The sequence below is a fragment of the Cupressus sempervirens genome, chromosome 8 (genome assembly GCF_028749045.1).
Source record: "Cupressus sempervirens isolate cs-2001-9-10 chromosome 8, ASM2874904v1, whole genome shotgun sequence".
Lineage (NCBI taxonomy): Eukaryota > Viridiplantae > Streptophyta > Pinopsida > Cupressales > Cupressaceae > Cupressus > Cupressus sempervirens.
Window position 1 is genome coordinate 451,648,574 of NC_143125.1, and position 27,130 is coordinate 451,675,703.

General features: G+C 33.1%; 1 protein-coding gene across 1 annotated transcript in view; it reads right to left on the minus strand.

Annotated features, from left to right (window-relative positions):
- The window catches only part of LOC149543167 (putative proline transporter 2), a 36,254-nt gene extending 23,889 nt beyond the window's left edge, over positions 1–12,365 (minus strand). The window contains exons 1-2 of the mRNA XM_089798054.1: positions 12,056–12,365; positions 11,589–11,813 (exon numbers count right to left, since the gene is read on the minus strand). Coding sequence (XP_089654180.1) covers positions 11,589–11,813; positions 12,056–12,170 — 340 coding nt within the window. The 5' untranslated portion in view covers positions 12,171–12,365. The remainder of the gene's footprint in view (positions 1–11,588; positions 11,814–12,055) is intronic.
- Positions 12,366–27,130: the final 14,765 nt, after the last annotated feature.

Consider the following 27,130-nt stretch of genomic DNA (forward strand, 5'->3'; position numbering starts at 1 on the left):
CTCCAAAGTTAGTCTAGATGGCTTCTTTGATTATGAGTGTTTTATATGACTCCATTTGAGATTTTTGTTTTATTTATTCTTTGATCTTAGTTTGGAGCATAGGAAGGTCTTGCTAGGAGCATAGTGTGAAGGGCGATTTGCAATGGGGTCAAAGTCCAAAGTGGCTAGTCCTATTCTAGAGTTCTTACTCAAGTGGTAACTTAATCAAACTGATGCAGTGAGATTCTGGATGTACCCCAAAAGAGGTGATCGAGAAACCAATAAACCAACACACAACGGAAAATGAACAAGAGGAGAGAGATTTAGATCCAGAAAGAGAATATTTCTTATCTTCAAATCAATAAGTTTACATCCAACATGCCCAGTTGTAAGGCCTTACGGGTCGCGGCCATTACAAAGAAGAATACATCTTCCAAAGAAGAACAGATCTCAGACTCATATACAAACTTCTATCTCCAAGCTACTCCAGGCTAAGACTCCACACTTTGAAATTCTCCATTTCTTTCCTCAGCTTCTCCTCCTAAGACTCTATCCAAGACCCCTTTAAATACTTGCCAAAATAGCTTATAGAAGATTCTAGAACAAGAAAGGGCACAACTCGGCTCACAACTAATATTAAATACCCATCACAAATTAAATGCAAAGGTCAGCTCCAACTAAGAACCAAAACCTAGACAACTCAACAAATGAAGGCTCCATGAAATATTGGCACTCGGCATCCAAATGAATGCTTGGCAACAACATGAACTTGGTAATCAAAGGATCACTTGGCATCAACAAGGAACTTGACAACCAAAGGAATACTCGGCAATAATTGGAACTCAGTAGTAACTAGAACACGGTAGCAACTGGCACTTAGTAGCAACTGGAAATTGCAGAGCATCTTGTTGTGCACATGATGAGGTTGTTGAAGAGGAAAGTTTCACTTATGTTGGTAAGGATTTGGATGTTATTGTTCAAGATGATATTAATGTTGAAATGGATGTGATTGAAGACTTATTTGTTGTTGTCGCTGCTGATTTGGAGTTATCTGTTCATCCCATTATGAATAATGTTGATCTCAATGTTACAAAGAAGATGGAATTAGTTGTTGGTAATGTGCTTGAGGATTTCAAAGGTGTTATTGATCTAAATTTACGTGATGCTTCTGTTGGTGATATGGATCTAAACTTATATGTTGCTACTGAGATGCTGAAGTATATAGATGTTGTTACTAATGTATTTGTTGATCTATATGTTGCTAGAGGAATGAATATGTATACTATTAGGATTATGGGTGACATAAGGTTATTGTTGCATGTTCCTCATATGGATTCATTTGTTGTTGATTTGGTGAAAGATTCCTATGTTATGGATAATGTTGATGATAAGTTGTAGATGGAGCATTGTGATTTTCAATTGAGTTCGTATGTTAATTGGTTGGATGAGATTCTGATTCTTGAATGCATGAAGCATAGGTGGTTGATTTTCAGATTTGAGCTCTTATCTGTGATGGAATGGAAAACTTTTGTGAAAATGAAGCTAAGTGTAGAATTTTCTTTTGGAAGCAAAATGTGGGACACATATTTCTATTTACCTGGGAAGACTAATGCAGGGGCATTCGAGGTCTTTTCTATTTACCCTAGTAGGTTGATGCAGGAGCATCCTGGGTTTCCTTGCAATCCTGCACTTTTTGTTCATTCTGCTAGTTGCTACCAAGTTCCAGTTTCTAGTTGTTACCGAGTTCCAGTTTCTAGTTTTTACCGAGTTCCAATTGCTATCAAGTGCTAGTTGCTACCGAGTTCCAGTTGCTACCAAGTTCCAGTTGCTACTGAGTGCCAGTTGCTACCAAGTTCAAATTACTACCGAGTTCCAATTATTGTTGAGTATTCCTTTGGTTCCTGAGTTCCTTCTTGATGCCGAGTGATCCTTTGATTACCAAGTTCATGTTGTTGTCGAGCATTCATTTGGATGCCGAGTGCCAGTATTTCGTGGAGCCTTAGTTGTCTGGGTTTTGGTTCTTAGTTGGAGCCGACCTTTGCATTTAATTTGTGATGGGTATTTAATATTAGTTGTGAGCTTACTTGTGGCCTTTCTTGTTCTAGAATCTTCTGTAAACCATTTTGGAAAGTATTTAAAGAGCTATTGGGTAGAGTCTTATGAGGAGAAGCGAAGGAAGGAGATGGAGAATTTCACAGTGTGGAGTCTTAGCCTAGAGTAGCTTGGAGATAGAAGTTTGTATCTGAATCTAAGATCTGTTCTTTCTTTGTAATGGATGCAACCCAGAAGGCCTTAGAGCTGGGCATGTTGGATGTAAGCTTATTGATTTGAAGATAAGAAATATTCTCTTTCTAGATTTGAATCTCTCTCCTCTTGTTCATTTTCCATTGTGTGTTGGTTTGTTGGTTTCTGGATCATCTCATTTTGGGTTACATCCAAAATCTCACTGCATCAAAAACTAATTAGGTTTGAGATTTCACATTAGTAAAAGATAATGGTGCCTTAGTCATGCCTAAAGTATGCATGCACTCTTTTAATGAGGATGGATTGAGAAGGCCTAGTCACTCATGGGGCATTGATCTAGTAGTGGGACACCATAGATCTATGAGGTGATCATTTCCACTTGGTGTCCCCCTAGGCACCAAGTCTAGAGGGGCTACAAGATTTTCCTAGCAAGGAATCATGTGATGACACCCTTTTGTTTGTATCCAAGGAGTTATCTTATGTTTATTTTTAGATTTGCCTTTGTTATATGATGTTGTTGTGATTCTCTTTGGCATTGTGTTGGTTACCTTGTGTATTCCTTTGTCACTTCTTGGGTGAGATGTTCTATATTGTTGCCTTACTTTTGATTGAACTTGGTGTGGGGCTTTGAGTTATCTCCTAGCTCGGCGGAGTTAGTTGCAAGGTTCTACATGGCTGGGTAGAAAATCTTTTATCTGTTGAGTTTATTTCCTTGATCATGGTCAAGAGATGAATGGGTTTGTATTCTCTACTTTGCAATTTCATAGTCATGTGGCAATATGATTTTATGATTCATTGTATCTTATTATGAAACTTCTTGATGATGTATCATAACTATGTTATTACATTCATGTATTCATACTATATGAGAAACTCCTTGAGGAGACAGATGTAAAATGCATATGTAACATGATGAAGTGATTACTTGTAAATTATAATAGAGACATGTATCCATTCTTTGTTATGATGTAAAGGAAGAAATGGAAAAGTAGGTGTATCTTACATTTTCAATCATAAAATCTTTAGGCTATCCAATTGTTACATTGAATTTATATATATTCTTAATGCAAGTATATGCATAGTTTCATGTTGGATTTGATGTATTTCCATGTATGTTATACATTGCTACTAGCAACATTGAGGAACCTATGAGGAATTGGTTGTTTAGTTAATGATAAACATTTGTGTTTGCTTTTAATGAAATGCATTATAATGAGTTAATGTTTAGGATTGAAGTCCAAAATAGGTTTTGAAAGGACCTGAAACATTTTTTAACATCAAAACCAAAAGATATTCAAAGAAACCCCCAAAACAAAACACCATCACAATCTAGTGTAGACACCCAATACAATAGCATCTTAGAAACATAGAGAACAAGCCCAAATTGCCCCAATGGGGTTTGATCTTAGGAACCCACAACTTGCAAAACAAAAAGAAAAACTAATATTTTCATGTACCTCCCTTGTTCTTGGAATGTAGAATCATATCAAAAATAAGAGGAGACTTCTTGTGATGTTTCCCAATAATCGAGATCGAGCCCTCCTCCACCATAGTTTCCTTATCTAGCCAAGCCTGAGAATCCAAAGACCTCGGGGAAGAACTAAGACAAGAGCCATCATTAATTGAACCAAATGAAACACTCACTAAAGGAGCAACATTATAATTCCCCATCAAAGGAGCCCCATCAATTTTTCGCTAGACAAGTCCAACAATAGTAGTCACAACAACATCATGTTAGACAAAGCCAACAATAGCAGTGACAATATCCACGTAACCAATAAACCTTCGTTGAAAAGAACCAACAAACACTACATTTTGACCAACATATTCTTCCACCATTGTGATCATATGTTCCAACCTAGCAAGGTCTAAAACCTCTACCAAACGAAGAACTGAATCAACAAGAGCCTCACCCCCATCCAAAATAGAATGCACCTTATCCAAACTAGAAGAGTCATGTCTAACATATTTAGGATTCTCGTCCACCTTACCCAAACCTAAAGAGACTTGTGTACTTTTACAGGATTTTCATCCCCTTGAGATGAGCATTTTACCATTGTATAGTGTTGCAGAGAGGCTCTCTTCCACCATGAAGAGAGCTTCTTAGACTTAATTATTTCAAAATCACATTTAGCTGCTATGTGGCATATTTTAAAACATTTTCTACATCTAAAAGGATAACCTTCATAATCTAATGATTGAAAGCAAAAATATATGAATTTATGCGTTTTGCATTAATCTTAAACATATAAAAACACAAAAAAATCATTTTTCCCTTAATAGTCATGTTGTCCTCTTAGGTTCCCTTGTGAGGAGTTATATATTTGATGATAGCATGTTCATTATTTTTGTAAGGTATTCTATCTGTGAATAGTCGACACTTATGGAATCACATTGGTTGTTATGATTTATTTTAGTATTAGGTCTCATATTGAGATTACCAAATATGTGTTTTAGACTTGTATAATTAAGCGAATTCATTTGGAATTTCAGTGTGTGTATTGATGAGAGGTTGAGTACATGATGAAAATCCGTTGATGTGATTTTTGGATCTAAGCAATGATCAAAGTTGTTTGAGAAGAGGTATCGATGGGCTCTAATGTTGTGCTTCAAGGGAACTATATTGACATAGTTTATGCTTTTGATTAGTTCATTTTAATTGCTTGTTGTCCACGATGAATTGTTGTTCACTCTTTTGGTCGTTGCCCTTATTATAACTAGATTGTTGTCCAAGTAGGGTTTTTGAAAAATGAGCTTTAGGTGTGTTCTTAAATACATGTGCATTCCTCATTGTACCTTTAACTTAGTTTTATACACCATCTTGTGGGTTTAATCCCCATCAGGGTTTTTCCCTTAAGTGAGTTTTTCTCAAGAACAAAATATTGATATCATGTGTTGTGGTTTATTTACTTTGTGTTGCTTTAAAGGTTTTAGATTTACAAGTTGTGGATGGTTTAATGTTTTGATTTTCTCATAACTGATTTACCCTCGAGTTGTGTGTGGTGTGTTTTTATTCCTAACATTTGGGCATGTTGAAAAGGCATTGATCTAGAGCTCTTGACTGGCAGTGAAATAACCCATAATGATTTGGTGGTGTTTTTACCCTAAATGCATAGAAGTTATGGAGTTCATTTTTACATGATCTAGAAGCATTTGTATAGCCTATCTCTCTCGAACGTGGTGGTTGTGAAGTTGGTCTACAAGTGGGCATGGGGTTCCTATACTACTTTTTCCTCTTGGATGATTGTACACATAGAGTTTAGTTAAGAAAATAGAGGCAAAAAGAGTTCAACACTGAGATTTATAATGGGTTCACCAATTTGGCTACATCCACTTTTAGCATGGGAAATCTCTTATTAATATCAAGTGGTCTTTTACACACTAAAATAGTTTTTTCTCTTAGAAAACTGAATGATATGAACAATAACTAATCAACTTAAATAAATATTTTGAAATAGAAGAGACACAAAAGTTGTAGGGGAAAAAATAATGATGACTATTGGGCTTCATACACCCAAAGAAATCCTACTTGAAGTCCAATAATTGCAATATCAAAGATTATTTTGTATTATGCCTCTATTGTTATTTCTTGACAATGTCAAGAGAATTTCTGCAAAACTCAAACTTCTCTCATGGCACAATCTGTGTGAATGCATCAGTTCGATTCACATTGGTGGCTATCTTTTCTACTTTAAGTTCTGATACATTTAAATTTATGAAATTTGACTTCAACAATAAAAGATCATATGATCAATTCTTAATAAGGCTTATATTTGATAAGTTAAAAATTAATTAATTAAGTGAATTATTGGTTGTAACTGACACTTATTTTCAATTTATTAATTAAAAAGGGAGGTGAAATTATAGAATTCAAGAATATCCACCAAAAATACAACAATAAAGAGTTACAACTATTAACTACTATATTGAATACATACAACCATATTATTGATATGGCATAGCAAAGTCACGAAAAGATGTTCCAATGAGCATTAATGTTTTCAGTTTTTGCTTCTTCCAACATAAAAGACCTTCTAGCCTCCAATGTCGACTCCTTTGGGATAAGGACTAATAAATTTGGATAGGATTCACCTTCCCAAAAAGCATCTATTTAAGGTATAAAATCTTTAAATGATGAAATAACTTCTTCTATTTAGTAATAGGTCAAGCTTTATTTTCCATCAGTTGAAACTAGATAACGGTGTGTTGGATGGTAAAATTGCTTACATTAACCATACATTATTTTGTCAATCTCATAATTTTTTGGATGGTGAAATTGCTTGCATTAAGCATACATTTTTTTTGTCAATCTCTTAATTTTTGGTTCAATTTAATAGAGCTAAAGAAATTGATTAAGATTCTTGAAGGTAAGATTTGCATTGGCTCTTGTACCAACATATTCTTTTATGTGATTTGCACATACCTAGAAGATAAAGAATTGTAGTAACAAAATATTCCTAGGAACTAGGACAAGGCTTTATTAAGCATTATTCCTTGGCTTATTACATTTTTGGGGATCTTCTTTTCTATCAACAATCAACAATTATATAAGGCAAGAGCCTACAACACAATGGTAGATTGTGAGCCTCTTATGTGGGAGGTCTTGGGTTTGAATCTACTCAAGATTAATACTTAATAATAATAATAATTAATCACAACATATAATAATAATAACGAATCTTGGCTTCAGCCTCTTACCAATCGAAAAAAAAACAATCAACAGTTCTATGGGAAATATTTGAATTTGGGCTTACTTAAACTTTGAAATCCACATTTACTATTCAATATATTTCTTTGAAAAATGGGCAAATATGTTTCTCTTCAAGCCCTTATCAATAAAAATGGAACCTAGAAGTTGCAGAGAATTTATACAAAATAAAGAACTTTGGAATTACTTCAAAAGGTCAGGGCTGGAAAATTACATTCAAGTGATGAGAGACCACAATACTCTGCTTTCCTCTAAATTTACCAACTCTTGGCACAAAGGCTAGGTGGCTATTGGGAGTGTTAAGTTTGTGGTGACACTAGAACTAATTTGTGAAGTCACTAGTCTTGCTTGCGAAGGGGTGAAGGTGGAAAGGAAGGGCTTTGGCAACTACAATGAATTCAAGCACAATTTATGAGAACACTGAAGAGTTGCTAAGTGTCAAGTTGAACAATGCGTATGAATGCCTCTCTCTCCCCAATCCTTTTGCCATTGTTTGCATGTGGGTTATAAAGTATTATACCTTGGAAGGGAATTTCACCATCTGCCATGGGTATCAATTTCTTTTTCTTAACATGTTAAGGCATGGTGAGAAAATTATTGTTCCCTTTTTCTATATTCTTCGTCGATTAATAGCATAGCTAATGGGGATAATTCACCTATCCACCAAGGACTTTTTTTTTTCAAGTATCATGTTTACTCTCATTAACCTAGTCTGGGTTGATGTTTGTTTGGGAATGAAAGTCCCCCTCTTAATCATAGAACCTCAATTGTTATTGAAGAAATTGAGCCTAAAAAGGCACCTCAAAAAGCCCCTCCGATCTCTGGAGATGTGAGTAAAAATAAGAAAAAATTCCAAGGTTTCCAAGGTCATAAGCATAAGAACACTTCTACTAAAACCAATCCCACAGGAACCTTTAAAAAGAGCAAGATTATAAAAGAGATCATTAAAGTGGATAGGTAGGACTTAGAAGGTAATTCAGATGGTGAAGAGGGCGAAAAGAAACCTTTGGCTCAGGGATACAAAATTGATTCAAGTTTTGGGGAGAGAAGGCTTGGAAGACTTAGAAACAAAAAGGTAAGAGCTATAAAGTGGAAAGAAAAGAGGAAACCAAGGACATTTAGAATGAGGAGATGGTCTATGATACTAGATTAGAGGAAACCCTAGAAAATATGGAGAATAGTGCTACCAAATATGAGGATTTTTAAGCAAAAGATTCTGAAGAGATTGAAGAAGACGAGCATGACACTCATGAGGTCCATATCGAGGTAGACCTGGGGCTTCATGAGGATGTCTCGTTGTCTATATCTTTGGTAGAGGAGGAAATTAAAGAAACAATGAACCCTCTGTCCTTTGTGCAAAATAAGATTGATAATGTGGAGAAAGACTTCAAAGCCTAGATTAAAGAGCTACATGATAAAGTTGACATCCTTAACAAAATGTTTGTGAGTGCTATCATTGATTTTGAGCTCGGTGTAGCGATATGTACCATTTGCAAGGTTTATAAGGAGATGATGAGGAAGGTCATCTATGGCACTATCATAGGAAAAGGAAAACTCAAGAAGGAAGGTATGCTTAAGGACGTCAATTGTTAGTGTTTTATGTGTTTTCCTTAATATGTTAGTGTTTTATGTGTTTATCCTACTTTCACATGGTTGTTGTGATCTAGCTCATAATTTTGAGATACAACCTTAAGACTTATCTGTATTATGTTGATGCCTACTCTTGTTGGGGTCGGAAGACTCTATCTTGCTTTAGTAGTTATTATAGTTCTAGTAATGTTGTTTGGGATGATATTGTTATATGCTCTATGAACTTGTGGCAGTTATTTATTTATTTTAATATCTAAATAGTAGGGCTGGAGTTGTTCTTTTGGCCCAGAGCAATTAAGATTGAAGTGATAATGTTGTTTCCTAGGTTCAAGACCCTTATCTTGCCTCTTTTTAATAAAAAACAATATGATATGGAAACATGGAATTGATTTTGAAGGAATCACATTTAGAAGTTGTTGATGTTATCACATAGGGTGCAATGTTAAAAACCATAGTTTTCTTATACATTCCTACATGGATTTTATCAATGTTTTATTTTTTCAATTATTTATGGGTCAGCTATCTATGTCCAATTTACAACAAAATAATCTTTAATATATATAATCATTCAAGCTTGATGCCTTAAATATACTCTCTCTCTCTCTCTCTCTCTCTCTCTCTCTCTCTCTCTCTCTCTCTCTCTCTCTCTCTCTCTCTCACACACACACACACACACACACACACACACACACACACACATCATAATTGAAATTAGTAAATTAAAATCACTTAAAAATATATCATGAACTACTTATGTAAGTTTTCTTTAACGATATATTAAAAAAATTAAAAACAATGAAATTTATCTTGTATGTTTTGTCTTTAACATATGCACTTTTATTCGTTTTATAAAGAAAACACACAATGAACTTTGTGTGTAAGCTTTGTCCTTAAAGATGCTTTGTTTTCATAGTTTGCTAAAAAATGCAATGAGTTTTGTGTATAAGATTTGTCTTTACAAGATGAGTTTTTTATTCTTTTTAAAATAGAAATAATACAACAAACTTTAGCTATAGGTTTTGTCAATAACAAATACATTTTCATTTCCTTTAATTCTAGTTAAGGAGTTAATCAAGGAAACATGAAGCATTTAGATGGCCATATTTATTAATTAATTGAAAATTAAAATTGTATTGTCTTCTAATTTTCAATCATTAATCCATATTGCCAAAGATGCATAAATTTGACATTTCTTAACAATTTCCAAAATTTTAGTAGTTCATCTAAAGTTTTCTTATACAATCATTAAGCATATTCTTAAATAACTCCATATATAACATGTGACAAATTTATTTGTTTGTTTGAATGTTTATTCTCGTCTATGAGTAGTAATAAGACACAAGAGTCGTGAAATGGCCATTTCAAAAGGCTACTCAAACATGACTTTGAAATAAGACCAATTAGTTGCCACATCCAATAGCCACACATTCCCACATCTAATAACCACACATTACATGCATTGGTAATAGATCCTACAACATGCCTAGTTATTACTCTATTAATTGCTCCTTAAAAAAGTCAAACAACTACTTCTAAAGAAGCAAACTTTAAGGGTGTGGAAAAGTTGCTCAATTTTTTTAAGAGATATTTGTAGAGAAGGTAGTCTTTTGATTTTTTTTAATAGAAATTTTTAAAACTATACTTATAAATACTGATAATAATTTGTGCATCTAAGAATCTAAGAAAAATATAAATAAAATATTAAAAATAAGAGATAGTGTGTTTGACAATATGAAGTCACTATTTATTTCCAATCCCACTTTTTTCTATGGCACTTTTCAATTCCTAAATAATGACTTCTAAATTCTCCTTTTCTCAAAGTTTCAAATTTCCATGAGAGCACTTTAATATTTAATTTAATCCATGAGAGCACTTTAATATTTAATTTAAGCTTAAAAATAAATTTGATGGTAAAATAAGAGAAGTATATACATAGAATAACATAGTGTGTTTGACAATATGAAGTCACTATTTATTTCCAACCCCACTTTTTTCTATGACACTTTTCAATTCCTAAATAATTTCTTCTAAATTCTCCTTTTCTCAAAGTTTCATATTTCCAGGAGAGCACTTTAATATTTAATTTAAGCTTAAAAATAAATTTGATGGTCATTTTTTGCACTTTTGAACTCATATGACAGAGTGAAAATTTGATAGACAGTATAGAATGATAGACTAATTTTTTTGTAAGACTAAATATGACACTCAAATTTTCTAAGAAACCATCAAATATATATTTTATTATAAGCAAGTACAATACATTATATATATAGATTTATAGATATATATATATATGTGTGTGTATTTATTTTATTTTTATACATTTTCTATTATTTATAGCAATTTAGAATATTTTTAACATAGAATAAAGGATGTTATGAACTTAGAAATTTGCTTAATTATTTTGATACTTAGTGTAATAAAATATGTAATTTTTAGAAATTTATTTTAAATTTGAAAATTTTACAAATATTTTTTAAAAATTATTATTTTAAATTCATAGTAGTTTAATCTATTGTTAATTTTTTTAAATGTATTTAAATTATTTGTAAATTAAAAATATAATTTGATAATCAATTTTTTTCATAAAACGTATAACAAAAGACATTAAAATGTTCCAACCGACCAAAAAAATTCATGTGACAGGTAAGGACCGTCAAATTCCAGACGTTAGTAGAACATAAGCTAAATGAACAACAAACAACGAGATAGGGACATGCCACCGAACCAAAACAATCCTTAAATCCAATTTGTTCCTTTAATTTGACTTCCCCTGTTAAACCATTATAAACCATGAAAGGTCTAATTCTTTTCAGACAAAAACTGGGAGTTGGACCGCGGACAGCCAGTACAGAACAGCGGCTATTGGAAACGAACACTATCAACTTCTCCTTTTATTATATTTTTATTCCTACACTCGTACTTTATCGACAATACGTCTGATTTATCAACGATTCGCGGAACTAAAAATTTGGCTGCATTTAATACTAGTTCATCTCATTAAAAACCAAACCCTAAAAATTGAATCTTGAAATTCCAGAAATGCAGACAAGGTTGAAATGAGTACCGTAGATATGACCAGCAAGATCGCGGTATCGGATATGCCGCTTCCCTCCCGTCTCATGGAGCCGCGCGAGGATGACATTTGCGTACAGAGAAAGGGCAGCGGCGACAATCAAGCCGATAGCGCCTGCAATCCAGCCGAGCGGCACCATTATTATCCCCGAGTATCCCAACACATACGCGCTGTTCACTCCCGTCGTCAGAACAAACCCTACTTGATACCACGGATCTGCAAAGCATTCCAAAAACTTAAATTTCAGCAAAGAATCGAAAGATTTCAAAATTTATTTGAAATGCATTTGCTGTAGGTAGCTAAGCATAACAGAGACTCAAATCTGTAAAGAATCAAACGAATTTAAATTTAAGTTAAATTAAAATAGATCTGCAAAGCATTCAAACTCAAATTTCTTCAAAGAATCCAACGAATTTAAATTAAATTGAAATGCCTTTGCTGTAGTTAGCCAAGCATACCCCGACTTATGAGATGAGCCGTGCCCTCCGACGCCTCCAGATCCACGGAAGAGATGTTTCTATCGTAATCATCTTGCGGCTCTGAATCGCCGTTTAATGGCGCCACATTTGCCATTTCTCCTCGAGTTTCCCTTGTAACCCGAAATATTTTCCATCTGTCTTTCTTCAGCTTGAATTTATGAAAGTGTGCAATTGTAGCAGTTGCAGGGTGCCCCCACAGAATATATGTAGCAGTTGGATGATTCTGTTGAAGAAGTAGGCGTATCAACCCCCGTGACCAGATCAAAGAGCGAAAATTTGAAAAAATGATCAGTCGTTCACTATTATTAATGATTGCATTGCTTTCTCCCGAATTCCAGTCACAGATCATTTTCTCTGCATTTAACTTATTTGAAATGTTAAAATGACTGCCAGGGATTGAAAACATGAGAGTTCGCTCAAGTAGGAAAGGGAGGTTTGCAGGTTAATTAGAAAAAAAAAAAAAAAAAAAAAGGAAAAAAATTGAATAAAAATGAAGTGGAGTGGAGTCGAAGATTGTCTCAGCAGTTTAAAAATATTATCTTTCAAACATATGAATTTTGTTTCAAAATTGGAGGAAATTTATTTGTTAATTATCAATTAAATATTTAAGTAAATTAGTTTATTTGTAAAAAATCTAATTATATTATTTCTATTTATCTAACTAGACTACAAAATTTATAAAACCAACAATCTATTTTTAAGGAAGCTCCTTTCCATGGAACCCCAACCCTAAGAAAAGCTTCATGTTTCAGTTATCCTTCATTTCTTACATAGTCATAGTCAACTTCCTAATTACTACCTTCAAAGAAATTAAAAAATTATACCAAAAAGTCTATTAATAAATTTAAGTTGTTGAGAATTTTTTAACTATTATTAAAGAGAGATTTGTGCAACTTTGTAGGTACTTGGAGAAGGGACAATTGTGTATAACTATTGACAGTTTCTTATTGATTGCACCACACGCTTATCAAAGGACACGTTGAAATGACCACTTCTTAATCCTTGTGCACATAAAACATACCACAACATATGTCATTACTCCCCAAAATCAAAGAATAGTAATAAGTAGTAAAGTTGCATACAAAGACAAGAACAAAAAATGGGTGTATCAAGTTAGTTATAAGACTTCTTCTATGCTCCTTTACTTGACACTTATTTTATTCCCTCAAGTTTTTATTTTATATAATATTTATAGATTCATGTTATTTTTCTATAATATTTATATATTCATGTATCTTAGGTTTGGAAATTCTAAATAAATAGCTCACATGGAAATAAAAATAATAATCTAAATTGGTCAAATATATGAGAATCTAATGTTATATTAAAAATTCTACATATATTCATTACAATATGGATTGTATTTTCAAAAAAAATTCAAATGCAATGTGATATCCATCTACTTATAGTGGATCATTTATTAGATAAGATGCTATCTACTATAAATGATTATTTTATTAAAAAGTTGTTATCTACTATAAGTGATTATTTTATTAAAAAGTTATTATCTACTACAAGTAAGTCATTTATAAAATATGATGCTATCAAGTAAGCCATTTCAATATAGACTGAGAAGTTATCTCCTACAAGTGAGTAATTTATAATGCCAGATGATATCCACAAAATGTGGATCACTTATAAAACAAGTCATTCATTTAACAAGAGGTCTTTGAGCCAAAGTCATTGCCGTCTCTCAATTTTCGAAACTAGACGATGAAAAATATTAGCTAAATGCAAAATCAAATAAATATTTAAAAGTATCTTTCAGAAATAAACAAATCATAAATTTTTGAAGTGGACTATTTAGATTTTTCAGTAAAAAAGAAGAAAAAAAAGAAAGCATAAAATATAGAAAGAGACTATTTTGGATTTTTAAGAGAAAAGAAGAAAGAAAATGGAAAAAGGAATAAAATAATGAATATATTTTTGTTTTTTTACTATTCAAGAATTGTTTATTGGAGAATTTTAGATTTTTAGAGGTAATAATATTGAAATAAAAAAGTATATATTGAACTTGGTGGAGGAGGGAAAGTAAAATTATTTTATTTAATTATTAAGTAATATTTTTTTAATTATAATATATCAAATAATAAATAGACTTTACATTTAAAACATGAAAAAAAAAATTATCTACAAATTTTTAGAAAGGAATGACGATCGGGAAGAGCAAAGGTGGAAGAATTTTGAATTCCAAGGTTTTCAGCAATGACCCTCCATCACTAGAATCTGTGGATGGTGAATCTGAGGATTATGTTGATGGTTAAAAGAGTTGTGCTAGTGGTTCTCAGTTTTCTTTTGGTAGCACTACAGGGCTCTATGGTTGGAAGAGGGTTTCTTTGGAGGTTATGTTGGGTGAGGGAGTTTTCTCTCAGATCCTTGTGGATATTAGGTTGATCTTTCTCTTAGATCAACTTGTGGAGGACCAGGTTATGGCCTTGTTTTCAGACATCATTGTTATGGGTTAGAGGCATGGTTTCCTCTTTGCTTGCATGGAAAGAGTGAATGAGAGAAGAAGTGAAACTAGGGTTCCCGTGAGCATTGGTAATGAAGGAGATTTTGAGGAAGATGTCAGCTACCCACTTCTTGTTTGGGTAGAGGAGGGACCTTTTCTCTGCTTTGTGTTTTTGTTGGGTTTTTGTTGTGTACTATTTTTTATTCCTATGGGGCTTTTCCAAATCTAGCTTGTTTGATTGCTTTTCTCTGTTGGTTTTTAGAGAAGTAATGGTGCATAAATACTTGGAGGGGTTTTTCGCTTCTTTTTGGTCTTGACAGTTCTTTAGTTCATGACTTGTGTGTGGGGTAGGAAACTGAGTCAAATGACTAGATGGGTGGATGTAACCCCCGTCTTATCTTAGTATCTCATAGTTGTTGTTTGTTGTTATAGTGGCATGGTAAGGCTTTTCGAGATGACCTTGCCTTTTTTGGCTTGGTTTGGCCTTGGCCCAACTTGGAGCAAGGGTGGGTTGCAATTGTTCATTGATGTTGACTCTTCCTTGGTTTGTTCCCACTCCTCACAGGCAGTGAGCATGGTGATATTTCGAATGGTGTCAAGGTTGTTGCATCTTGATTCCCCTGTTTGGTTCCTCTAGACTCGAATAGGGAAGAATAAGGAATAATCATAGTGGGTTTTGTACATTTGGATGACTTCTTCTTTTACAGTTCCTATGGAGGTCAATGAGTTCCCTATTGAGGTGGTGACTACTAGTGTGAAGCTAGAGGCAGTCATATCTCATATTGAGGTTGAGTTTTTAGGTGCAGGCCCTCTTGGGCTTCGATTGTTGGAGATTTATGGGTTCTCTACTATGAGAAGGTTGGTGGTTGGTGGTTGCATGGCTTCTTCATGGGGTTGTTTGTTTGGCTTGATGTTCCTATTAAGATGGACCCCTTTGTTGTTGAGGTAAAAAGGGAGACTACAGTTGGCGCTACGAATGACAGCCAGGTTATTATTGTGTACAAGAATATCTTTGTCAGGCTTGCCTTCTTGAAAGGATTTTTTGAGCTTTCTTTTGTGGGTAGATGCCAGTGTGTTGTCAATTTCCTCTCTTTTGACTATAATCATAATATATTTTAGTTTCTTTCCTCCCTGTGACCAAGTGATTGCTAGAAGTTTTAAAGAGATCACTTTGGTCCGTTATTTTTGTTTTTGGTTAAATCTTATAGCTCTTGTTGGGGCTTGTCCCAAGATGATCTTTGAGAATGTTGACCATGTTTGGTGGCTTAGTCGGTTCCAGACATTTATTTTTGACAGAGGTAGATCCGAGTATTGTTTGATCTAATCTTGTGGCACTAGTTGTTGTTAATGTGTTGTTAATGAGTCATTATTGTGCTATTAATGTGTTGATTAACTATGTCTAGTGAGCTCTCTGATTGTTCCATAGGCCAACACCATCTTGCTGCTATTTTATTCAAAAATATTTTTAAAAAAACATAAATATCTTATTTCTAAATAAAATAGATTGAAATATTAGAAATAAAAAATTGACTTTTTCGAAGTAAAGAAAAAATGAATTAAAAAAATGAAACAATAGATGAATTATGGACACATTTTAAATTATGGAATTTTCAAAACTCAATCTTTTGACTTATCTAGTCCAAGTTTGCAATCTACAATTTACATTAAGTCATTTGAATATTATATTCTCATGATTCATCTAATAAAAAAAATTTAAAAATATTTTAAAATAAATATGTAAGTTAAGGCATGGATTCAAATTAAGGATTTTATTTGTCTAGTCATTTTATCTCAAAAAAATGTGGTTAGTACTATTTTTGTGAACTCTAGTATTTTTATTATTATTGGTAAATAGTCAAGGCCATGATAATTGATTAATAATAATAAAATTAAATACAATAGTGTTCCTCCATTCAAACGGGCACTAGTAGGAAAGAACAGGGAAAGAAAACCTCCAATCTAGCTTGGGACCATGGTCCTTTATTATTACAAAATAAAAGGGGCATACCTTTGTCAGAATATTCTTATTTCAAACATTACAATGAAAAAATCTGATTTGAATGAAAATATTTAAGTGCATAGCTCTTTGATGCTACCAAAGACCTCTTGGTGAGGATTCCAATACTTCTCTTTTCATTCATGCATGGAAGCCAAATGCGATCATCCCTATCTAGCTATCTTACAAACAAACTAGTTAATAATTAATATTACGGTAATCTTAAGACAAAGACTCTCTAACACCGAATTAATATTGTTAGAACCATTATAATTAATATAACTATAAGAGAATACAAGAGATGTATTTCCACTCTCCTAAGCTTATCGAAGTATTAATAAAATTAGTATTAATAAAATTAGGCCTATATTAAGCAACAAATTAAAGAAGAATATGAAAACATACCTGATTTGCCTCACATAGAATTCAAAAGAGAAACAAGAGCTAAATACAGAATTAAAACTCAATTACTAAATTCCATCAAATTCAACTGAAACTCCAAACAGAAGTCGATCAATCTAAATAACTTAATAGTCTTCCCAAACAAAAGAAGTACCAAACTTCGAAAAAGGAGGGTACATAGCCACCACCCATGTTCAACTATCCATACTCAAACCATCTCAACAAAATTGAATGCCTATCCTAAGCTATCGAGCACAAAGAGAGGCCCTACAAAATACAATAAAAACTTCTTTGTAAGCTAAGTGTATATAAAGGATTTATCAATAAAGATAGAAGAGTATATAATTGTCTGATTGAGCCTCATATAAATTAGAATAAACCAAAGCTCAATATTATAAATGAAGACTAAAACATATCTACAGAATACCATTTAATAGAGGGAACTATCCTACAAATTAAAACCAACTACCAAACGAGAGGAATGTCACAAAACAGAGAGGGAAAGATTCGCGGCTACCATACCTATTAACTCCATAACTCAGACCAACTGGAAATAATATCAAACAACATAGAGTGCTACCTTCAAAGCAAACCAAAAATGAAGAAACAACCTCCAAACATAAATAAAATATGAGATTGTGTACAAGGCCCCATTAACAATAGAGAAACTGGGTGCCCAATCCATATGAGAGCATAAAAAACTCAAACCAGATGCTATTCATGAATTGGATCTAGATATCTATAATTTTCTCACTATGAAACCTTGTTGAGATATTATGCAAGAAATACTAAAACCAAACCTGATAATCTTATCAAAGAAACATCAAGATATCAACAGAAAACAAAGGACCTCGAAATGGTGTAAACATGAATTCAAACCATAAAACCGGCTTCCATAATGCCAACCATAATTAGTATACCTCAACTACAGTTAAATCAAACTTGCAAAATAGATTAAAATAGGCAAAAGACATAGGCCATGAAGAACTCTAGAACTAGAGCCACCAAATGGAAATGTAATAACAGATCTTATTATCATCATAATTAGCCCATTACTATATACAAAATAAAGGAGTTATTAAATTCTCCATACGACTATGTAAAAGTATTACAAAAAAAACTAGAGCACGGTATTACTGCTATAGTCAACAACAACTATATAGTATAAAGTCCGGTACAAAAACCCATTACAGGGTTACATGGTTACCAATCCGAAAAGCATAACCTAATTACATATCAGCCTAACCGATTACCAAAACAGAATATATTATCCAGTTGCGCCTCTGAGAAAAACTTATTTCTAGTATACCATAATGACTTCAGAGACGTCATTTGGATTCTCTACATGAAAGTTAGGAGGAAATTCAAAATCACACTTAACCCTACTAGTCTTCTCCGAGTTTGGAGTACAGAAATTTAGGGCTTCAAGATTGTCAAAAACTACTCTGGGCTATATATATGCATTAAAAACATTAAGATAATTGGATAACCATATTTTTTTCTCCTCCTCCATAATACCCCTCCATCAGAGAAGGAATTGGATGTTGGCCTTCATCTTGGGCCATTCCTTGTAGAAGGCTAGGTTCTCACGAATGATCAAAGAAGGATGGCGATAGGCAACTTCCAAATCTAGAGACCCCAGTGGAAGATCCATATATTTCTCTAGAAGAGGAATGCACAACTTATCGTCAATGCTATAGACAACTTGTTCGAGACCCTTCCTCCAGGTTGGGTCAAAAATGTTGCAACAAAGCCGAATGATGGCCCAAAGCTCCACCCTAGCTCTTGCCATACATCTAATAAAGGAGCCTATTATATCGCTATTCATCCTCCATGTAAATTTGTAATTGAAGACTCCTTCACCAATAGCTCTGCTCATGGCAATCCTTGTCATATCGTCCACCGATTTCATAATTCTGCTCCAACGCTCTAGTTTGACATTGTCATGAAATGCCATGGTGCGAGATTCCTTTGTATGGAAGACAGATATTGGAGTCCATTTGCAGAGAATAGCAGACCAAATAATGGGCAAGGAAAACGACATCAAAGAATAAAACAAAACCAAACAAAGAGTCTAGAAGCCCAAATTGGCATGACCTCATATAATGATGACACTAGCAGATCAAAACATGGGCAGGACATAAATGGCATAATGAAAAAGCCAAAAACCAAAAAACCACAAAAACAAGGCCAAAGATATATAAAAATGAAAATGACACCACCTATCATAATGATAAGCAGAAGAGAAGGGAAATCAATAAAGGCATTAACATAAATAAAGACACCTCCACGAGAGATGGACAATCAAATTAGCTATATGCTAAAAGGATAGAAATAAAACCCTACAAAGTAGAAAACTTAATAAACTTAAAAGCAGGAGAATTAATGATGAGACCTAGGAAAATGATAATAACAGAGATAAATGTATAAACTATACATCGTTATAGACCTAGAAATTAACACCATCAACTCCTTTGTTTTCTAAATAATTTGCCTTCTAATTACCTTCTCAGAATATGTGACAAATCTGACTATCAATGAACTGGTCTAGGAGATCAAGAACTTTTCCTAGCTTAGAATTGAGGACCCAATTTAGGGGTAGCACGTTTCCTGAACATGTTTAAGATGATCTCAGAGTCACCTTTATGATGACTCTGGTCAACCCTAACTCATGACATAAATGCAAACCTTTGTCCAAGGCTTCTAATTCTACTATATTATTGGAGGTAGGCAGAATAGACATGGCTTTTTTAGCTATCCATTTGCTTGTATCACCATGAATGATACAACCAATTCCTGTCGTAACTAGATTACCTCTAGCTACACCATCAAAATTGAGTTTATACCATCCTTTCAGAGGAGGATCCCATTTGCACCTTTCCCTGACCTCCTTGCTTTTCTTGAAGTACACTAGAGGAGGATTAATCAAGTTGATCCAATTCTTCTTCATGAGAGAATCCCAGATAGAGAAAGATCCTTCTTCTTTCCTAGAGTTTATGAGGTGGGAATTAGTTACCTCCACTATGCTAGCCTCAATTTTTAATAATAACTCTTCTAGTTTCATTTTGGAGTCTTGAAAAATGTGTCTATTCATCTCCTTCTAGATTTCCCATGACACAATTGAAGGACATATGTTCCAAAGTTTGTTATAAATACCCTTAACCATATTTGTGGGCCATCCTTTGAGGAGATCAAGGAAAGATTTTGACAAAGGTGATGACCACCCTAACCTAAGTCTAAGCCATTCCCAACATGCTTGGGAAAATGGATAGCTATATAATAGGTGATCTAAATCCTCATTGTTGTGTTCACATAACACACACCTAGAAGGACCTTGAAAGCCAAGTTTGCATAACCTGTCTATCATCAAGATTTTGTTCTGGAATGCCAGCCATAAAAAGAATCCTACCTTGGGTAGACAAGTAGCATCCCAATAGATATTGAGTGGAATTTCTACTTTATCCCATCTTTGTGAGTGTAACAAAGTTTTGTATCCATTTCTCATGTTGTACTTTCTATCATTCGATGCTGCCCAAATAAGTTCATCATTCCTCTCAAATAGCTTAATTTTCCTAACTAACAAAATCTTTTCATATGCCTTAATAGCCAAAGAGTCTACTCCCACCCCTTCCAAAGATTTCCAAACCCATCTAGAAGTACCTTCCGAAGTAATTTTTGTCTTATCTTATAGTTACTAACTTTAACTCCCTAGAGAGAGACCAATTTTTCTTTGAGATCCTTAGGGAAGGGCCTAGAGGCTATTGGAGGATGTCCATCCTAGGAGTCCTCCCAAAATAAGGCCTCATCACCCAGACCAACATCCCAGGTTAGAAACTTGCAGACTAAATAACAACACTTTATCATGAAATTCCAACTTTCAGACCCTCTAGGAAGATTCTTCATTCTAAAAATCAATAGAGGATCATCTGGAATGAGATATTTATTGTATAATATCTTGGCCCACTTGTGGTCTCTTTCTTTAAAAGGCACAAAATTAATTTTGCACCTAAGGCTTCATTTTGCCATTGCAAATTCTTAATCCCAAGTCCACCCATTTCCTTAGGTTTATAGATATTCTCGCATTTGATAAGTGCCAATTTTTTATCTTCTTCACAATCCTTCCAAAGAAAATTCCTAAGTTTGACTTTAAATTTTAGGAGAGAACTCTTAGAGAGATGGAGACGGGAAAGAGGAAAAGTAGGAATGGCAGATAAAACAGATCTTATTTTTGTACTCTTTCTAGCCTTTGAGAGCCATTTGCCTTTCTAACTCCCGATCCTAGCGTCCAATTTTTCAAAGGTGTTATGCCAAACCTTGCTAGATTTCAAGCCCTTCTCTAGAGAAATGCCCAAATATTTACAAGGAAACTAATCTTTTTTATAGCCCATGATTTACAAATCTGATCTTCCACTTTTCGTTTAGTATTTAAGAAATAGATCTCAGATTTGAGCTAATTTACTTTTTGACCAAATGCAACCATATATGATTTAATGATGGCTTTTAGACCCAATACCTCTGTAACTATACTTTTTCTAGGCATAATAGTATCGTCTGCATATTGTTGACGCGTGATATTGGGCATGTTTCTAGTAATAGTAATACCAGAGATTTTCTTATTGTTGTAGGAATCTGACACAACTCTCCCAAAGGCCTCTGCCATAATGATATAGTGGGAAGGAGATAACGGATCTCCTTGTCTGATACCCCTTGATATTTCAAAAAAACTTTCTGGTATCCCATTGATAAGTACTAAAATTTTAGGAGTAGAAATGAATTTAAAAATGAGATTAATCCATTGATGAGAGAACCTGAAAGCTTCAAGAACCTTACAAAGGAATTGCTAATCAACCATGTCATAAGCTTTTTGAATATCTAGTTTCATGAACATGCATGCCTCTTTGCTCTTGCAAGCAGAGTGAATAGTTTCTTGAATAGTAAGAATGCCATCAAGAATGGATCTACCTAGGAAAAAACCTGTTTGTTCCTTAGAAATTAACTTCGGGAGGAAACCCTTAAGCCTATTTGCTAGTATCTTGGAAAAAATGTTATAAACCGTGTTGCAAAGAGTGATAGGCTAGAAATCCCCAGCGGTCTTAGGCTTAGTCTTTTTGGGAATTAGAGTAAGAAAGGAGCGATTGATTTACAATAACAAAACTCCACCATTCCTTGAAGCTTCAATGGATTTCCAAAGGTCCTCACCAATAATATTGCAACATTTCTAGAAAAAGAAGGCCTCAAAACCATCAGGTCTAGAGATTTATCCAGATTCATATTAAAAACTACTGATATAACCTCTTCCATAGTTATAAGTTTATTTAAAACCTTATTATCCTTGGGTGTAATTAATTTAGGGATAAATTTGAGTAATTTAGCTTGCGCCTCTCAATTGGACCCTTCATAATTATTTAATATTTCCTGGAAGTGTGCTACAAAGGTATTCACAATTTCACTTGGTTTCTCAGTCCGTATACCCAAGTGGTTTTTAATACTGGTTATTTTACTCTTTGATCTATTATATAAACTAGAATTGTGGAAGAATTTCGTATTCTAATCCCCCTCATCTAACCACTTCTCTCTTGATTTTTGTCTCCAAAAAATTTCCTCTTTGGATAATATATCCTCCTATTTAGCAAGTAATTATTTTTCTAATAGATAGTTATCATTGTTCATACCTTTCTTAATTACTTCTAGATTTAAGTCCCTTAGTTTATCTTCTATATCTATTTTTTCTTTAAAGATATTGTTGAAGTGTTCTTTATTCCATCTGAGAATCTGTTCTTTCAACATCTTCATTTTAGAAACAAAAATAAACATCTTGGAGCCTTCAAAATTATCTTGCACCCACCATTATTTTATATTCTTGATGAAATTAGCATCTAGGAACCATATTTTTTCACATTTAAATAGATTCCTAATAGGTTGCATTGGCTCTATAAATTCAAATCAAACTGGGTAATGATCAGACACAACAATTGGCAAAATGGAAGATTGAAAATTAAAATTATTAGCATGCAAATCACCTTTAATGAAAAACCTATCTAATTTTTCAGCAATGTATGCAAAATCTTTCCTCCTATTATTTCATGTGAAATTCCCACTATTGATTGGAATTTCAATCATGTTATGATTATCACACCATACTTTAAAATCCAAAGATGATTGTGAGAGATGTTGAATACCACCTACTTTTTCAGATAGATTTAAAATAGTATTAAAATCTCCACCTACTAAGAAAGGTCTATCCTTAAAGTTATTCATAAAAGTGTTGATTGCTTCCCAAACAACTTTTTTCCCCAAATAACTAATCAGACCATATACATTAATTAATATGAACTGAAGATTTGATTTCAGACTCTGGACACTAACATTGATCCAATTACTACTACGCTTTAGACAATCTATGGAAACCTTTCTAGGGTCCCAAAAGATTCCTAGACCCCTTGAAGCACCTACTGACTCTTGAAATATGGAACCCCATAGACCTAGCATCTTATCTAATTTCATTTCTTCTGCCTTATTTAACTTTGTTTCCTATACTAAAATGATTTCTAACTCAAATAATTTAATATTTTGTTTTAGTAACCATGTAGTAATCTTGATGACTCCTTGGAAAGGTACTTCCCCTTCCCATTGTTAAGTAAATGATCTATCTTTTTCTATTCTCTACTTAGACCATCTGCTTCCCTGAGTTCTTTCAAAGATATTCTACCTCTTTTACCTTTCACTTTTCCATATTTGGGTGAGCTCAAACCTTCCTGATTCATCTGGATCCCTAGATGCTCTAAGTCTTTTTCTGCATTCTGAGCAACAGTAATCTTATTACCAACCTTTCCTTTTGTATCATCAGTTTTGAGTTCTCTTATGATCTAATTTAGTATACTCGGTTGATATCCAACTTCTAAATCTAAACCTTCCATGTTATCTTTACCAACCCTTTTATCTTTTTGCTCTATAACCATTGCATATCCACTTGTCTAAATATGACCCTTGTTATTATCCTCAGCCTCAATGTTTAGTAGATCTCGTCTTAAGTCTTCACATGTGTAGTTGTTACCTCCTAATTTAAGAATTCTCTAAATTAAATCTTTCTTTTGAGTTTTTATACTATTATCAATATTCTCAAAGCAGAATATCTGAACTAATTCATCAGTTAATTGATCAAGACACTCATCTTCTGATTTCAAAATTTCCAATTCCGGATCCATAACAATATCCTTATTTAAGAAATTCTGTAACTCTTTTAATAGGGAGCTTTCTGCTCTCTTTGCATTATAGTCCACATCTTTTTTATTGTTGACTGGAGTAAATGGTGAACTACTAGAAGCTGTTGGAGTCTGTTAAAACTTGCATAATCTATTAGAAACCTCTTTATTAGGAGCTATATTTCTGTCCTTTGAAACCTGCAACTAACATTGTTCCATTTTAACCACTTCCTCTAGGGTTTTGTGAATTTCTCCTCTATCTGAATTTGATTCAAATAATAAGGAATTCTCTATATCCTCTATATTGTCTTTTCCAATATCCCATGATGCCTTGGTTTGTTGAGATGTTGGTATCATTTTGTCTAGGACTTCCTTGCTTGAGAGATTTATATTTTTATCTGTAGAATCTCTACTAAGAGGAATATTCAATTCCTATTGTTTAGTGTCAATGTAACTAGATAAATTCACTCCCGTTTCACTAGATGCCACTTGTTCTTGAGCACGTTGTAGATTAATCACACTAGTTTCCATATCTTTGTCTTCTTGTGATGATTTACTTTGTTGTAAAATGCTCTTTGAAACTTCTTGCTTTCCTTTAGATCTTTTTTTTACTATTGAATTTTTACCTTGTGTCAATTTTGGACTCTTCTTATGATCAACCACTATGATTGATTTGAGTCTTACTTTAGCTTCTAAAATATTCTTACCACTTTCAATGACAGTCCTTTCAGTACATTGAAGATCTATTTGAATCTCATTCTTTTCATAAAACGGTGTAGAAGTGTTTAGATCTAAGGACCTTTGTCTCAATCTCTTTTTTTGAATTCTTATACAGGGGCTGTGAAAGTTTGAAGTGAGAGGCAAGGTTTTGAATCTAATTTTCCTGTTGTCATCTAACATTATAATTTTTGATATTTTTCCCTCAAATGTTTGTAGATTTAAATCATATGATGCTCTATTTTTTATCACTTTCCTATGCATTTGAAATGGTTGACTAAACTTGGTTTTAATGAGCAATTTCACATTATTGCAGTACTGAAAGGATGAATCTATATCTATGAGTTCTCCCAAAGCAAACCCTAACGACTTGAGAATCTCTATTTGGATCAACTCTGGCAGTAAAGATTGAATACTAAACCAAGTTGGACACATAATATCTAACCCTTCTACTCTAAAATTCAGACACCATTCTACAAAATTAACAGCATGGCCATTAAAAAAGCATTTAGACACACAAATAAACTATTTTTTAATAGATTCATCCATACAATGCAAATGTATGATTCTATATGAAAAGTGAGAAATACTTACCTGTTCTTTGCAATTTTCTTCTAACCAATTTAAAAGATGGAATAAATCTTTCTTAGGGCCACTCCATACCGCAAAGATTCCAAAAATTTGATGTCACACCATATGTCTTCAATTTCCTCATTGGAGATAAAGATGGAATTATCTTCAGTATTTGGGGTTGCTTGAGAACCTAGATGTCCCCTAGGGTTTGGTGAATCCACAGGAACCTCAGCCGTAGATCAATGATGCAGAGGAATATAAGGGCACAGATATGAATTAGTAGGGTATGCATCAGATCTTAACCTATTGGAGTGGATCGAAGTAGAGGATGCTATCATATCAAACCCTACTAGATATGGGGGAGGCTTACAGATGTTGGGGTGAGCATACTTTGTAACGTTAAAAACTCTAAATTGATTATCCAAACTATCAATGGTGAAAATTGGCTGAGGTCGAAGGTTAACTATCAGTCCTGAGGCATTGTGAAGGGATTCAACTTCGGTAATCTTTGGCAAGACTAACCAAACTCTAGTATTATTTCAATTCAAATGTTGGATATAATGCTTTGCCAATAGGTCATTTCCACTTACACAATCTAGCCTATCATTTGTAAAAGAAAATTATGTATTTATGGATGATGATATATGACCAAAAATAAAATAAGTGCCACGTAGTGGCTTGTACTTTTTGTCATAGTTTTACACTAATTAGAAATTAGAATTTAAATAATAAATTTAATACTTTTATGACAATATAATGTATCTTATTTTTATAGTAATTTAAAAAAAAATATAAATTTATAAAAGATATATAAAAAAAATAATACATTAAATAGTTATTAGTTAGAGTTCATATAAGACCAAATCAAATAAATCAATTAAATATAAGAAAAAATTCTAAAATTTATAAAATATAAAAATTAATAACAAATTTCTTAAAATAGTTAAAATTAATTGATAAAATTTATTCACTAATCATAAATAGTATATTGCAAACTATATAATTATAAATAAGATTCAAGTAGAAAACTTATAAAAGGCCTAAATCAATGTTAAATAAGTAATATATGACAAACAATTTAACATATTGTAGTAAATATCTTTATTTATAGAAATTAAAATGACAAATTTAAATCTTTACAAATGATAGATTAGTTTTTTATTGTCTATTATTAATAGTAACATGATATTTTATTATATACATATTTTCATCACATTTTCTATTAGAGTAATAAAGTATTTTCTTATTAATTAAATCATATTGATTTAATTATTAAGTCACTTATTATCTCTAGTTTACTTAAGCTAAACTTTGGGCATATAATAATTAATTATTTTATTAATTATTATCATGCAACCTAGGTTTTACCTATTAGAGATTTGATCTCCTTTTATAAGGATTGATCTCTTTGTAATTTTAATTCACTTTTGATTATAGCAATCACATTTTTTTTCTCATCAAGAATGTCTCATCTATGGATCTGGGAATTCCAACCTCATAGCTATTGTTTCTCTCTTTTTGTGATAGGTGTTTGCATGCAAGTGGTTCTTGGAGCTGTGGGGTTGATCTTTCATCAACTTCAACATGGTATCAAAGCTCCAGATGTTCATGCCCTTATTCTATTCTTAAGAGATTTGGCATCAGTTTTTAGATATGTGGCTTTCAGAGGATTTTTTTTGGATTTGGGGAGGACCTATTTTTTAGATCACTTT